At 35.4% G+C, this 14,469-nt stretch overlaps 1 protein-coding gene across 7 annotated transcripts in view; it reads left to right on the plus strand.

Moving 5' to 3' along the window:
• The first annotated feature begins 1,396 nt into the window (after positions 1 to 1,396).
• The window catches only part of VTA1 (vesicle trafficking 1), an 80,014-nt gene continuing 66,941 nt past the window's right edge, over positions 1,397 to 14,469 (plus strand). For 6 of the 7 annotated variants that reach the window (XM_008061303.2, XM_021714069.1, XM_008061302.2 and 3 more), the window contains exon 1: positions 1,397 to 1,701. In XM_008061303.2, the coding sequence (XP_008059494.1) occupies positions 1,590 to 1,701 (112 nt within the window). In that variant the 5' untranslated portion in view covers positions 1,397 to 1,589. The remainder of the gene's footprint in view (positions 1,702 to 14,469) is intronic. The other variant, XM_021714071.1, reaches the window with a different exon arrangement.

Below are 14,469 nucleotides of genomic sequence, written 5' to 3' on the forward strand. Positions count from 1 at the left end.
GCCTTAATCTCAATAGCAGGAAGCAGAAGTTGTTGACCAAAGCGATCAGGGAAGAAGGCTTAGCTTTAAGAAAGTGGGAAAAGCATGAAACATCATCTACAGACATTCACTAGGGCACTGGTCCTGAACCTTAGGAGTACCACTAAAATTATATGAATATTTTTTAAAGATAGATATGTAGGATACAACTGAGAAAACTTAATGAGAATGACTGAAGTTGGGGCCTGGATATGAGTCTTTTCAAAAACTTCTGAGCTGATCTTTAAGGGCAGCCATAGTTGAGAATCAAGAAGTAATAGGAAAATAGTAAATGAGAAGTTGTGAGGACAGAAAAAAATTATGATTATCTTCATCTACTTTTCTTCATTTATTTCTCTCCCAACCAAGCTCCCTTTTTCCTGGAAATTCAGGGTATTGGGGATAAGAGATTTTTTAAAAATATATTCTCAAGTGGTAGTGAGTGTGTTGCTGAGACTGGAAAGAATCCAGATCTCAGCTTCATGCTTGGTAAAATAAAAGCCAGACCCAGAATAAGATGATGGACTCTGCACAAAATTATAGGCAAAGGATGTGGAGTGGGATCATGCAAGGACGTGGAGGGGTTTCCTCTGGGGGTGGAGGAGAGGGAGTCATCACAAAAAGAGTAGGCAGAGGGAAATTTCAGAGCTTGAGATTTTGGTTCCTGGGGATAATGTGATTTCAATGACAACTAGTTTTAAGATGAATCCTCAAAACTGCGGACGGAGATAAAATAAAGATGGATGTTATGGGAGGATGTACACACAGTGTGCAGTCCTGAAGGATGATAGATTGGGATAGAGAGGACAGAAAGGCAATCGAAGTCATTGATGGTAGAAGGAAAATCTGATGCCTACTGTACAACAGCGCGTTGGCAGCTTGGACAAGAAGTCCCAGACACCTTCCCTGTCTGCATGTTCGGATGAAATAATGAATGTGAAAACACTTTGCAATTTGTTCTTCAAACTCCAGAAATAAGCGATCTACAGATTATTCATTCACTCAGTTCGGAACGAAAGTCTTATCTTCTTTAAGCTTCATGTATTTAGTGTTACCATAGAAACATTTAATTTAAACACATAATTTCTCTTCTCATGCAAGAAGTGACATTGACGTTTCTAAAATCAAAAGGCCTTTTATGGACACTATTATTTGAGGAACTAGAAGCAATAATTTCTAAATGATGCCAAAGTCCATTCATGCCTCTGTCCTTTCTCCCAGTCAACAAATACCATTTTCTTGCGCTTCCCTTTCTGAAAATCCTTTCTTTGGACCCCAACAGATTAACCACATAAAAATCTCAAAACCGAAACGCTTCTTCCTCCGACCAGCAGAGGGCGCTGGTGCCATGTGCGGCGTGACCGCCAAGACGCTTAGCCTTCGCTGGGCACTAACTGCCACGAGCCAGACACCCAGAGTTTGTCCCTGTTGGGCATCCGTGGTGACCAGACGTCGCCGAGCAACGGAAGAGTGGGCGGGATTTGCCCTGAGCGCTTGTGCGCGCGACCGCCCAGACGGAAGCGGAAGTGTCGGGGGCGCGGGAGTAGGAAGTGGTGACTCCTGGAGTAGAGATGGCCGCGCTAGCTCCGCTGCCCCCGCTCCCCCCCCAGTTTAAGAGCATACAGCATCATCTGAGGACGGCTCAGGAGCATGACAAGCGGGACCCTGTGGTGGCTTATTACTGTGAGTCTTTCCGAGTCTCCGCGCTCCTTGTTTCTCAGTTACGCTTCGGGGCCCACACGGCGCCCCCGAGGTTCTTGGGGCGTGCCCCGCCCCCTGGCTTTAGCCCTGAGCTTTGACCTCTGGCCTGAGCTTTGACCTCTGGCCTGCCAGGGCCACTCCCGGAGTCCCCGCCCTCCGCTGGGAGCCTGAGCTTCTCGCTGGCCCAGAAAGGCGGAAACCCCACATCACCACCGTGGTGTCCACAGCTTCTCCCGTCTTGTTCCGAAATGGCCCAGAACCGACTACATGGGCTCGCAAACTCTGGAACCAACTCCCCCGAGGTTTTCTTTCTGTGTCCACAGAAGGGCCTCCTGTCTCCACCTGGAATCCGATCTGTGGATAACCTGTAATCGAGTAAGGTTTAAAACAAAGGTGAATGTCCTAAAGATAATAGTGATGTGGATGGACGGGAGATAGGCTAGTTGGAAGCAGTCATATGTGAAGGTTAACTATGGTAGCATGAAGGCCCATTCAGAGATTTCATAAATGGTTAAATGGAGAGTATCTGCCGCTAAACAAGCGGCTGAATTTGGCCATTCCCCTTTCTCCATGGAAACTGCTCTCTCCTACCTTTGAGAATTTTTAGTCTTGACTTCTTTGAATAATACCCGCTGCTGAGAACTTTGATAGCAGTAAACCCACTTTGTGGTGCATATATATATCTGCAGTTGATGAAAAAATGTATTAGGTTTGTTCATACATTTCCCCTTGTGGTGAATAAAGGGAGGTGATTCCAGTAATTTCGTGTAAACGTTATTTTGTATTCTGTACTCCAACTTTACTGCAAATAAAACACGTAGCGGAACAACTATAAATCTGGAAGATTTTTAGAGTTGAGAAGCTCAGTATGACGTGTCCTTTGTTGTGGACGTTATAAAGTTAGCTAAAATCTAATCCAGTGTCATCCCTGCCACACTCCAAATGTACCCCATTTCTCAAATATGCAAGACCCTTTTAGACAGCCCATGTTCTTCACTCTCTTGAAATGTCCACTGATTTTGCACTTGGCACACTCATGATTCAAGATCTCACTCAAATGTCACCTCTTCCATAGACAGTAAATTGATTATTCTCTGCCCTTTACCTTGTTTTGTTCAAATCTTACAGCATTATTTCCATTATACTTGTTCTTCAGGTTCTTCCAGCGGGATTTCATTGATCATTCATTCATTCAGCGTGTATTTATTGAGCTTCCACCTTGTACCTGGCATTACTAGGCACCGTGGCTACAGTTCTTGCATGAATGGTGCTTACATACAATGGGGGTAGGGAGATTTAAACATTACAAAGAATGTATTATACTGAGTATTCAAAAGTTATGAAAAAAATAAAGGCAAGGAAAAGGGAGAAAGGAGTACGGAGAGTAGTGTTGACAGGAGCTTAGAGGGATTTCAGTTTCAAAGTGACCAGGGAACACTTGCTTTGTGTGGATATTTGAGCAAAGAAAGGAGTGAAAGGCAGGCCTTGCTTCATATAGAAAGTGTATTCTCCACAGAGAGAGTAAAAGTGTAAAAATTCTGAAGTAGAGGCTTGCTGGAAAGAGGAGCACAGTGACTATTGTGACTGAAATGTGTAGAGCCAGGGGGAAAGTGATGTGATAAAGACAAAGAGGTAGTCTCCAACATGGAATAGGACCCCTTGTTCATGGCAGAAATTAATCCCTTTTCTTGGTTTATGTATGAGGCATCTGTGACAGCCAGGGGCTCTCTATTTCCTGTCATTATCCTCTCCCTTTTGCTGTAACCCAGTTTCCTTTATTTAAAAAATGACAAACTCTCATCATGATACTCTCCTGAAGTTGCAGTCCTGTCTGCCCACCCTCATAGGTATGAAGTTTGAAATGGTTGTCTGTAACATCTTTATCTTGTAGAACCTTTTCAGCCCATTGCAGCCATACCCACTGTTTCACTGAAACTGCTCTTACTAGGGTTATGAACAATTATTTTTATTGCTATTATTTTTATTTAACGTGGTACTTAAAATTTTTGTTATGAAACATGCAGATAAAACAACATATATGATGAACAGATAGAGCTTAAGGAATAATAAAGTGAATACTAATATACTCACCACATTTGATATTATTAGACTTTTAAAATTTTGCCTATCTGGTGGGTGTGAAATGGTGTCTCATTGGAGTGAAATTTGCAATTCTCTGGGTCTTAATGAGGTTGAGCATCTTTTCATATGTTAATCAATTGTGATCTCTTTGAAGCTGCTTATTTATTGCTTTTGCCCATTTTTCTGTTGCACTGTTTGTCTTAATAGTGTAGATGCTACCACTTGATGTGATGGGAATGTCCTCTCTCAGTTCATAGTTTGATTTTTCACTCCACTTATGAAGTCCTTTGTTGTTCAAAAGTTCTTAATTTTAAAATATAACCAATTTATTGATATCTTTCTTTATATACATTCTTATAAGGCCTTGATTCCTTTTTGTGTACTTGTTGGTACTTTGGCTCTCTGAATCTGTGACAGCTATCTTTCATCAATACTAGAAAACTCTCTACTATTATCTGTTCAAATATTGCTTCTCCTTTGTTATCTCTGTTCTTCTGAATTTTTGATTAAACATGTGTTGTGTTTCTCCCCTTTAATTTCTTTGTTTCATAATTATTTCATACTTATGTCTTTGTCTCTGTGCTATCCGTGTATAATTTCTTGAAACCTGCTTTTACCTCTATATATCTTAATGTTTAACCAATTTATTGAGTTTCTGCTTTGATTTTTTTTTTCTGAGTGTCCTCTGTTTTTATTTTCATTTTGGTCTAGCCATTTCTGATAGTTTCTTCTTACTGATGTGTGTGTTGTTTTTTTTTTTAACCCTCTTGTTTTTTTGACTTGGGGGTCTCGCTTTGTCACCCAGACTGGAGTACAGTGACATATTCACAGCTCCTTGTAGCCTTGGCCTCGTAGACTCAGGTGATATTCTCGATGCCCGGAATAGCTTGGACTACAGGAACACACCACCACACCTGGCTCTTTCTTGAATTTTTTTTTTTTTATAGAGATGAGTTTTTGTTATGTTTCCCAGGCTAGTCTCGAGCTGCTGGGCTCAAGCAATCCTCTCACCTCAGCCTTCCAGTGTGCGGGGATTACAGGCATGAGCCACCACACCTGACCAAAACTCTTTATTGCTTTGAGCGTTTTAAATATTTGTTTTTATATTTGCTGTCTGATAATTCCTGTAGCTGCTGTATTTGTGGATCTGTTTCTGCTGTTCAACAGAATACTGCTCATGGTGACTTCTTTCCTAGTAATTGTGTGCTAGACATACTAAACCAGTCTTCTACAAACTGGGGTAGGTGAATAATTCTAAAGGAATCAATTTTTCAATTTGTAACTTCCATGTTTTCCTTCCCAAAATCTGTCTTCTTTATAAAGCTTCTGTGGTTGGAGTAACAAAGTAGTGTTGTATGCTGCTTATCATTTCTAACATCTGTTCACAGTTGCCTTTCATCTACTTTAATGAAGATATTCTCAAGAATCTTAACTATTTTTACGTTGTATTACTTTGAAGGAGTAGGTGAAAAATCCTCCAAGCTGTCTAGAAGAAAGAGATGATTCAAATTACTAGTGTCAGTGAAGCCTCCTCAGTTAAGGTGTTAGGTAGAGCTTCTTCTCTTATAGGGAAGAGCATCAACCAGAGCAAAGAATAAACCATTATTTGAAAATGCTACACATGAAATATTTTAAGAGGGCATTCTAATTTGGGAGAAGAGGGTTAAACTTTGTATAAGAAAGATGTAGGGAGTCACCTGGAGTTTGTTTCTTTTCGGAAACAATTAGTCAATTAATCTCAGAAGATGAAGGAATTATTCAGGGATATTGGCAGCCATTGGTTGATCATCTTGGATTTTACCAAGAGGACCAGGAGGAACAGTTTGGGGCCAAGATCATGTGCATGAAGAGCATGTGAGGAGGATTAGCTATTGGGGTCAAGGACATGAAAGGGCTTCAATGGAAAATTCTCTTTCAAAGTCTCTACATTTATACACACATATGTTGAGGGTGATGCCTCATGTTAAAAACTGTCAAACTGTCATGTGTTGCGGTGTTTTGAATTCCCAAAATGACCACAAGTTTTTATTAGTTGGTGTTACCTCTTCATTCTCTGTTTGTTACTAAAGAATATTATGCCTGGGTTGAGAGAAAAGAATAAATAGTAAAGGAGTAGTCCCTTGTTTCAGCCAAACAGGAGTTCCTGTGAGGCTCTGCTACTTATTACTGTTTTAGAATTAAAATTTAGAAATGAGATGAGGACATGAGTTGACATTCCAGTTGGAAAATTAAGTTGTATTTTTCTGAAAAAGCTGTCTCATTTGGCTGATTGGTTTGGCATTAACAACTGACTTTGTCCTTTTTCCAGTATGGTAGATATTCTTCTTAAACTAAGTGAGCTAAAATATTCAGCTCTAAGGGTATTTTTTTTTTCAGAAGTACATTTAAAATAGATGATAAGATAAAAACAATTTTTTTTTTTTTTTTTTGCTAAGGGACATTGAAACTAAGAGTATTTCAATTATCCCAATCTTTTCTGTGTCCTGTAATAAATTAGAGGGTTCTGATTGAAAGAAAATGATAAGTCTTAGTAATATCTTTTTTGTATACATCATAGGAATTGAGAAAATGAGTAACAGTTATGATGAGTTAACAAATCCTTTTCTAATTTTTAAACAAATTTTGAAGCAGATAAATTTAAATACCAAAAGGAATGTAAAGAATTCAGTGATTTTGCTGTGATAAAACTCCTTCCATTGCCATTTTTGTTTCTTTATGTAAATGAAGATTTTCCCATGTTAAATTCAAAATTGAAAATATGAATAGGACCCAGTAGTCTGGCTCATTATGATAATAAATTAACATATTCGATTTAACTTTTTATAAGATTCATTGCCATTATAATTTTGCTTTTTATATTTAGCAGTTATTGAAATATGTACTATTTTTGTTGTTTTGATCAATTGTGTATTATAGTAATGCAAAGACTCACTTCTAGAAGAAAATTTTAACATTTAGTATCTTATTTCACAGGAAATTTTGTAAAAATTTCAATTTCGGTGTGTATACACATTTTATTGCAGAAGTGTATGATAGGATAATCAAGTAAGGACTTTTGAGCTTACAGATCCATTCTTTTATAATGAATTTCTGAAGGTAAGTAAATGGAAATATGAGTTAAAAGAAAAAAGAAGAGTGTAAAATTTCTGTCTCTTAAAAAAAGAGCTTTTTGTATTTTAAAATAGATTATGATAAACATGAAGTTGCTATGATACTTCAAAAGAATCATACAATTTTGGGGTATACTTTTATGTCATATAGAAATTACATTTTTGTACTTGTTTAAACTTATGAAATGGTACAGATGTTAACTTTAAAATGTGTAAGGGATATATTTCTATAATCTTAGATCAAATAAGAATTTTACAAAATGCTAGAGCAAGGAAAAATTTTTAGTGACAAAAAAATTCAGGATTATTTTGCCAAACTACTTGCTGATTCATAAAAGCTCTGTGGGCTTTTATGTGCAGTCCTCTACCTGGAGTCCTCTTCTGCATTCCTCTTAATTTGACTAACTTACTCGTTACAAATTTTACTTCTTGCAGTTCCTTTTCATAACCTCTTAAGAGTAGTCTAGTAATTGTTCCAGTGTGCTCCTCATCACAAAATGTTATAAGCATCTATTTACTTTTCATTTTAATCTTGATTTTTCTAGAGGACAGAGATTGATATCTTGCTTTCTTTCACCACCTGGCACATAAGTGGGATTTATAAGTCTTAATGAATGGCTCTTCTCTATTAATACTGTTAACATTCCACTAGAATATAAACTCTGAGAGTAAGAGACATGCCTTATGCTGATAATCAGTGCATCTCTAACTCTTAATGTAGTACCCAAGATATGATAGATATCTAAATTTTATGTTGATTGAATCAACGAATTATACAGAAATTGATAGCTTTTTAACATTCTGTCATTAATCAGTAAGTACAATGGCAAGAATCCTGATACTATATATTTTGTAACTTATTGCCTTACTATATTTGTAATAAGTTTTAGATTAAGTTGTAGGTCATATTTTCATGGTATCTATGTGTCCCCTCCTTTCTAATGTTTCTATAATTTCCAAAAATGGTTTATTTCTGGCCTCAGCAGGGATTCTCTAGTATTTCATCATTTTAAAAAATTACCTTAATATTCCTACATTATATGTAAGTTGCTTTGTCTTTTCTTGTTAAATCAGGAATGAATGTTGAAATAATATATGCCAAATTACTTTTTGGCTATCTACAGAAGTGATAATAGGCTTATTGTTTACTTCTTTGAATTTTTTTTTTCCTTAATGCCTTTCGTGAGAACTGTCAATGGACTTTTTAATGTAGTAGCAAAATAGTAAATTTCCTCATTTGAAACATTTCTCCATTTCTGAAAAGAAACCCATTAGTTTTTTTTTGCCCCTTAAACTTTTTTTTCTTTTGAGATTATTCTGGATCCACATATAGTTGTAAGAAATAAGACAGAGAGAATCTCTGTACCCTTTACCGAAGTGTCCCCAAATGGTAATATTTTGTAAAACTATAATACAATATCATAACCAAAATATTAACATTAATAAAATTCACCAACTTATTCAGACCTCCCAGTTTTACATATATTCGTTCATGTGTATAATTAGTTCTAAACAGCTTCATCAGATGTAGTCTCCTCTACCCATCACAACAGTCAGGATAGGGATGAGTTCAAAAGAAGATTCCTTTTTACCCTTTCATAATCTCACCTACCTTCCTTCCACCCCTAATCTCCCATCTCACTCCCAACTCTCATGGCAGCCACTAACTTGTTTTCTATTTATTTTAAAAATGTTTTTTAAAATGAAATCATATGTTATATAAGCTCTTGGGATTGACTTTTTTACTTGGTGCAATTTCCTAGCGATTCATCCAAGTGTATTTCTTTTCATGCTTACTAGTATTCCATGATATGTATATTTAAAAGGTTAATCATTGAAGAACACTTAAGTCATTTCTAATTTATGACAATTACGAATAATGCTGATATAGTCACATACAGTTTTTGTGTGAACCTGAGTTTTCATTTCTCTGGGTTAAATGCCCAAAAGTGCAATTGCTGGATCATATGGAAATTGTGTGTTTAGTTTTATGAGAAACTGGCAAACTTTTCTAGAATGTCTGTATTTTACACTCCCATTGGCAGCACATGTATGATAAGTAATCCAATTTCTCCACATTCTTGCCATCATTTGTGTATTATTCTTTTTTGTTATTGTCATTCTTAATAGCTGCAGTGATATCTCATTGTGGACTTAAGTTTTATTTCCCTGATGGCTTATAAAGTTGAACATCTTTCATGTGCTTATTGACCATATGTGTATCATCCTCAGTGAAATGTCTGTCTGTGTTTTTGCTCATTTATTTTTATTATTGAGTTTTGAAATTTCTTAATATATTCTAGTTACTTAGTCTTTTGTCAGATTATGTGTTTTTCAAATATTTTACTCCCGGTACCTTGTCTTCTGGTCTTCATAACAGTGTCTTTCGCAGATAAAAGGTTTGAAATTTTGATAGTGTCTAACTTATCAATTTTTCTTTTCTTGTATCATGCATTTGATGTCAAGTCTGTATTTTTATTGTGCATTTTTCAAAATGTCCTAGTGTATTTTATTGTCTCTGTTTTTCTTCCCAAGAAAGCTACTAAGTAAGGTTGTTTCTTCCTTTTCTTTTAAGGTGCTATCATTTTGAGATTTCTGGGAACAGTTGGGTTAAAAGGCAGCAGATTTATCTTTCTTTATATTAAAAAAAAATCATCGATAAAGCAGAGCTTTGTATTCTTTTGTAAAGTTCTTTAATATATTTCTCAATTTCATTCATTAGAAAAAATTTTCTGCTTGAGCCAATTTTCTGCTTGATATGTTAGAGTTTTCTAGAATGCCTTTCATTTCTGCCATATTTTCAAATTTATTAGCTGGAGATTAGAAACTTAAGTTTTTCTTCCTTCCCTTATATCTCTCACAATTAACCAATTATACAAGTTTTAATATTGTATTTATCTTCTCAATTTTTCTGGTATCATACTGTTGCTGTATACATTCTAAGTTAGGGTCACAGCTTCCCAGCTTCTACTCCAAACATGTAATCCCTGTTGCCACTAGAAAGATCTACTTCAAATGCCTGGTGAACAATACAGAGTAAATGATGGAGTAGACTGAACATGAAAATCTGTATGATGTAAACAGTTCAAATTAATTTAACAAATACTGCATTAGGAAAGAAATACTTTAAATAGACAGCAAAGAATAGACAACAGACAAAGGGCCAATATTTCTGATATGTAAAACACTTGTAAAAATCCTTTCTTGGAAAAAAAAACATTTTTATAAATAAAGGATTATGTTCATACAACTTCTGAAGAAGAGAATGCTAATTACTAACATTCAGCTTAATTAGTAATAAATGTAAACTAAAATGACATACCAATATTTGTAAAATTATGAATCAATGCAAATGAGTATGTGATAAGACCTTTGCTGAAATGACAGTGTGAATTGGTACAATGTTTGGAAAGCATTTTGGCAAAAAGTAAAGTACTTGTAATTCAGTAATTGTAGTTTTGGAAAACTTGGGTTTAGCAAATAAAAATAAATATGGTAAAAGCTTTATGCAGAATTTCCTGAATGATCATTTGTATGTTTATACATTTATATTTATACATGTCATTGTGAAAATGGATAAGTAAACTGTGTTATGTCCACTGGATGGAAATTAGCATAATTGTTTAAAAATTACAAAGCATCTTTCATAACATGGGGAACAGTTTATATGAAAGTGTGGGATGCAAAATTATATACACACAGCTCCATATATCTGTCTGAAAAAATGCATTTTCAGTGACTCCTCGTGATTTGAATTTTGAATTCTCTTTTGTTTTAATCAAACTGAATTTCATTTTGCTCCTGGAATGTTGCACACTTGTCTTCAAGCCTTCTAACATTTTATTCTCTCTGCCTTGACCTCTTCCCTTCCCTACCACACTGGCTCCATTTTTATCCTTAAGGTGCTAGTTTGAGAATCACTTTTTCTGGGAGGTCTTTTCTTAAATCCCCTTGGTTTTTGTTTGTTTGTTTTTAAGTTGTTGAGTCGGAGTCTCACTTCTGTCGTCCAGACAGGAGTACAGTGGCCGCTCCCGGCCACCGCAGCCTCGACTTCCCGGGCTCCGGCGATCCTTCTGCCTCAGCCTTCCAAGTAGCTGGAACTACAGGCACGCGCTACCACACCCGACCTGTAGTTCCAGGCCGGAACTACATTTTTTGATTTATTGTAGAGATGAAGTCTCCCCAAGTTGCCCAGGCGGATCTCGAACCCGCGGACTCAGGCAGTTCACTCACCTCAGCCTCCCAAGGTGCGGGATTACAGGCTGAGCCACTGAGCCCGGCTGTCCCCTTGTTTTAAGGTGTTTCTTCTCTTTGTCCTCTTTGAGGCTTGTATGGCTTTACCTTAATTGGTTTTTCATTTGCCTGAATTTCTCTTCTTAGACTGTAAATGTAGGAAGGCTTGAACCCTGCTAGTACTCTTTATTCATTTATTGTGCTTGGTTGTGCTAGGCCTTGACCACTAGAGATATTTACATGATAAAAAAAATAGATGCTTAAAAAAAATTTGCTAAATTGGCCTCGATTTTAAGGAAATTATGGTCCCAGAGGGAAATATGGTCATATAGTTGTCATGGAGTAAAGAAGCCAGGCAATTAACTAATAGTAGCTTTCGGCATTTGTGCTTTCCTCAGGATATGTGATTTAATCCTCACGGTCATTCTGCTCCTTCTGTTACTAAGATATAGAACCAGGACCTGTATGACAAATGTCAGATGAGAAATAGTGGAATGAAAAATTGGTGGTGGTAGCTAACAATTAGAAAACCAAGTATTGAGCAAGCAACAGAATAAGTGAGAGGAAAGGGACTGGTTAAACTGATGACAAAAGACCAAGGACAAAAAGCCAATGAAATAATCTGGGAGACTCCTAAGTGCAGAGTGAAAATGAAGGATACACTTTCTGTTCACAACATATCTCTGAGCTCTTTATGTTTCTTGTTTTTTTCTTTAATGAGGGCCGAAGATAATTGAGTCCTAAATACAGGCACTAGATGGTAAATATTTTGATTCTGTCAGGTTTGATACTCTAATACTAAATCCAGAAAGATCTTTTTCTTTTTAAGTGTGCTGTAAGTAACTAAACGTATCATGTTTCATGTTTGGTTTTTTAAAGGTTCCTCTAGAGGGTGACATTGTAAAATAAATAGACTTTCAATGGAAGTGTATATATGCTCTTGAGAGTTTTCGTTTTTTTATATGATCATAGGAAAATTAATACAGTGCAGTTGTTCAGGAAGTGGTAAGTATATGTGGTTATTTCAATTATGAGATGTTACAGGGCATACAAGTAGAAAACTTTAGTTTAGATAAATGCTGAATAATATGGATTTCTTTGTTTATAAATGGTAAAATACATGGAGGTTAGCATTAGTAGTTACCTATTTTTTGTTGTTGTTAATCACACAGAAATAAGATTTTAAGTCAGACAAGCTTAATTAAGGTGATTTTTAAAACTCAGTTACTTTTATTTGCTGATTTCTGAATCTGTATGATAAATTGGAGTCCATAGTTTTATTGACTACGTACTTATTTTTTCTTTTATTCAGGATACTTTACTGTAGCAATGACAGGTTAATAATAAAAGCACCCAGCAGGTTGGACTACTGATTTATCCATTAGAATTCTTTTCATCTTATGTTTTTGTGAACAAAATGAATTTTATTTTGTAAAAATATCCTTCTTAATACTCTGCTTTTTAAAAAGTAAATCATTTCATTTTGCAACTCTTTAAAAAACTATAAAATTGAAGGGGCAGGGCCTGTGGAGTCCAATAACTTATTCTTAATTTTTATTTATTTCTTTAACGCCCTTGCCAAAATTTAAGCATCTTTGTTAAGGTTTTTTGTGACATTTATATTCAGTTGTTCAAAGTGGAAGTTTACTTACTCTTCAGCAGCACAAAATTGTGTATAATAGGTTTCTGTATCATGCTAGGTAAGTTTATGTTTCATTTAAATTTGTCATTGGCGGTCTTACATTCATTTTACTCATATTTTTCCTATGGCATGTCAAGGTTTTATGTTTTTACAGTTTTTTTTGTTTTGTATTGTTTTGTTTTTTACTTCAATTTATTTTTTATTCTATTTGGAAACACTATTGAAGGATCAATTCTTCAATTGCTTAGTTCGTGTCAGGACTGCTCAGTGCATTTCAGGTTATTAATTATCCTAAATGGTAATAGCTTCTCCAGACATTGCATTCATAAATAGAAAATTTTTAAAAATATATAAGCTTCACACTTTTCTAGTGCCTTCCAGATGCAGTATAATTGTTGTCATCCTTGAGAGACACAGATGTAAATAATACATGCATATTATAGAAAAACTCGAATATGTAGGAAAACAAAGAAATTGTAATCACCATTGTTAACATTTGCCACATTTCCATTCTGTTTTCTTTGATATGCCTCATTTTCTTGAAGTAATTAAAATTTAAAATTATATGAACATTCATAGTTACTATCTATTGTTCTGTAACATTAAGTGCCACCTAGTTTCCCTGTGTCTGAGTTTCTTTTGAGAAAAAAAAGTAAGCTTGCAATGAAATGATTAGATCAATAGATTCTTGTCAGATTAAGATCTCCTTAATCTATGATGATCACACATTGATTAACTAGCCACTGTATGAAAAGAACAAATACAGACCCCCTCCCCCATCTACAAGGCATACATTCAAAGACCTCCAGTGCTTAAAGTTACAGATAGTACCAAACCATATGTATACTATTTTTTTGTATCTACATACCCACGATAAAATTTAACTTGTAAATGAGGCACAGTAAGAGATTAACAATAAAAACTAATACTAAAATAGAAAAATTGTAGCAAGATATTGTAATGAAAGTTATGTGAATGTGTGGTCTGTCAACATATTATAAATGTACTTACTTTTCTTTTTTTGATGAAGACGGAACAAAGTGGGATGGCACAAGATTTTGCCACACTAGTCAATTCTACACACAATTTAAAACTTATAAATTGTTTATTTCTGAAAATTTCCATTTAGTAGTTTCAGACCATGGTTGACTGTAGTAACTGACACCATGGAAAGCCAAGCTGTGGATAAGGAGACTGTACTGGACTTTTTAATCTCATAGTCCAATTTATTAGAATTTACCTAAATAAGATAATGATGGTGTAAAATACAGGCACACGGAGATATTCTCAACAGTGTTTTTTATAATAGATTAAATTGGAAATCTAAATTACCATCATTATAGGCAAATTCAAGTCTGTTATGGTTCATTAAGATATGTGGAGTTACATATATTACAGAAGAAGATGCCCACACATAGTGTAAAAAAGAAGGTTACTAATGTGACATGGTCTAATATATGTAAAATTTGTGTTATATGTAATTTTATCAGCATATATGAAGAGAGATGTCTTGATAGGTGCAAGGTACAATGACTCTGGAGCCAGACTATCCTGTCAAATCTCAGCCTATTTATTGGTTTTATGACCTTGGGCAAATATACTTTATGAGCTTCAGGTTTTTTGTTTTTGTTTTTAGTGAACTCAGGATAATAGAAAGATCAAGTTCACAAAAATTCTTGATGG

This window comes from Carlito syrichta, unplaced genomic scaffold, assembly GCF_000164805.1.
Source record: "Carlito syrichta isolate Samal-C Ts95f unplaced genomic scaffold, Tarsius_syrichta-2.0.1 Scaffold305200, whole genome shotgun sequence".
NCBI lineage: Eukaryota > Metazoa > Chordata > Mammalia > Primates > Tarsiidae > Carlito > Carlito syrichta.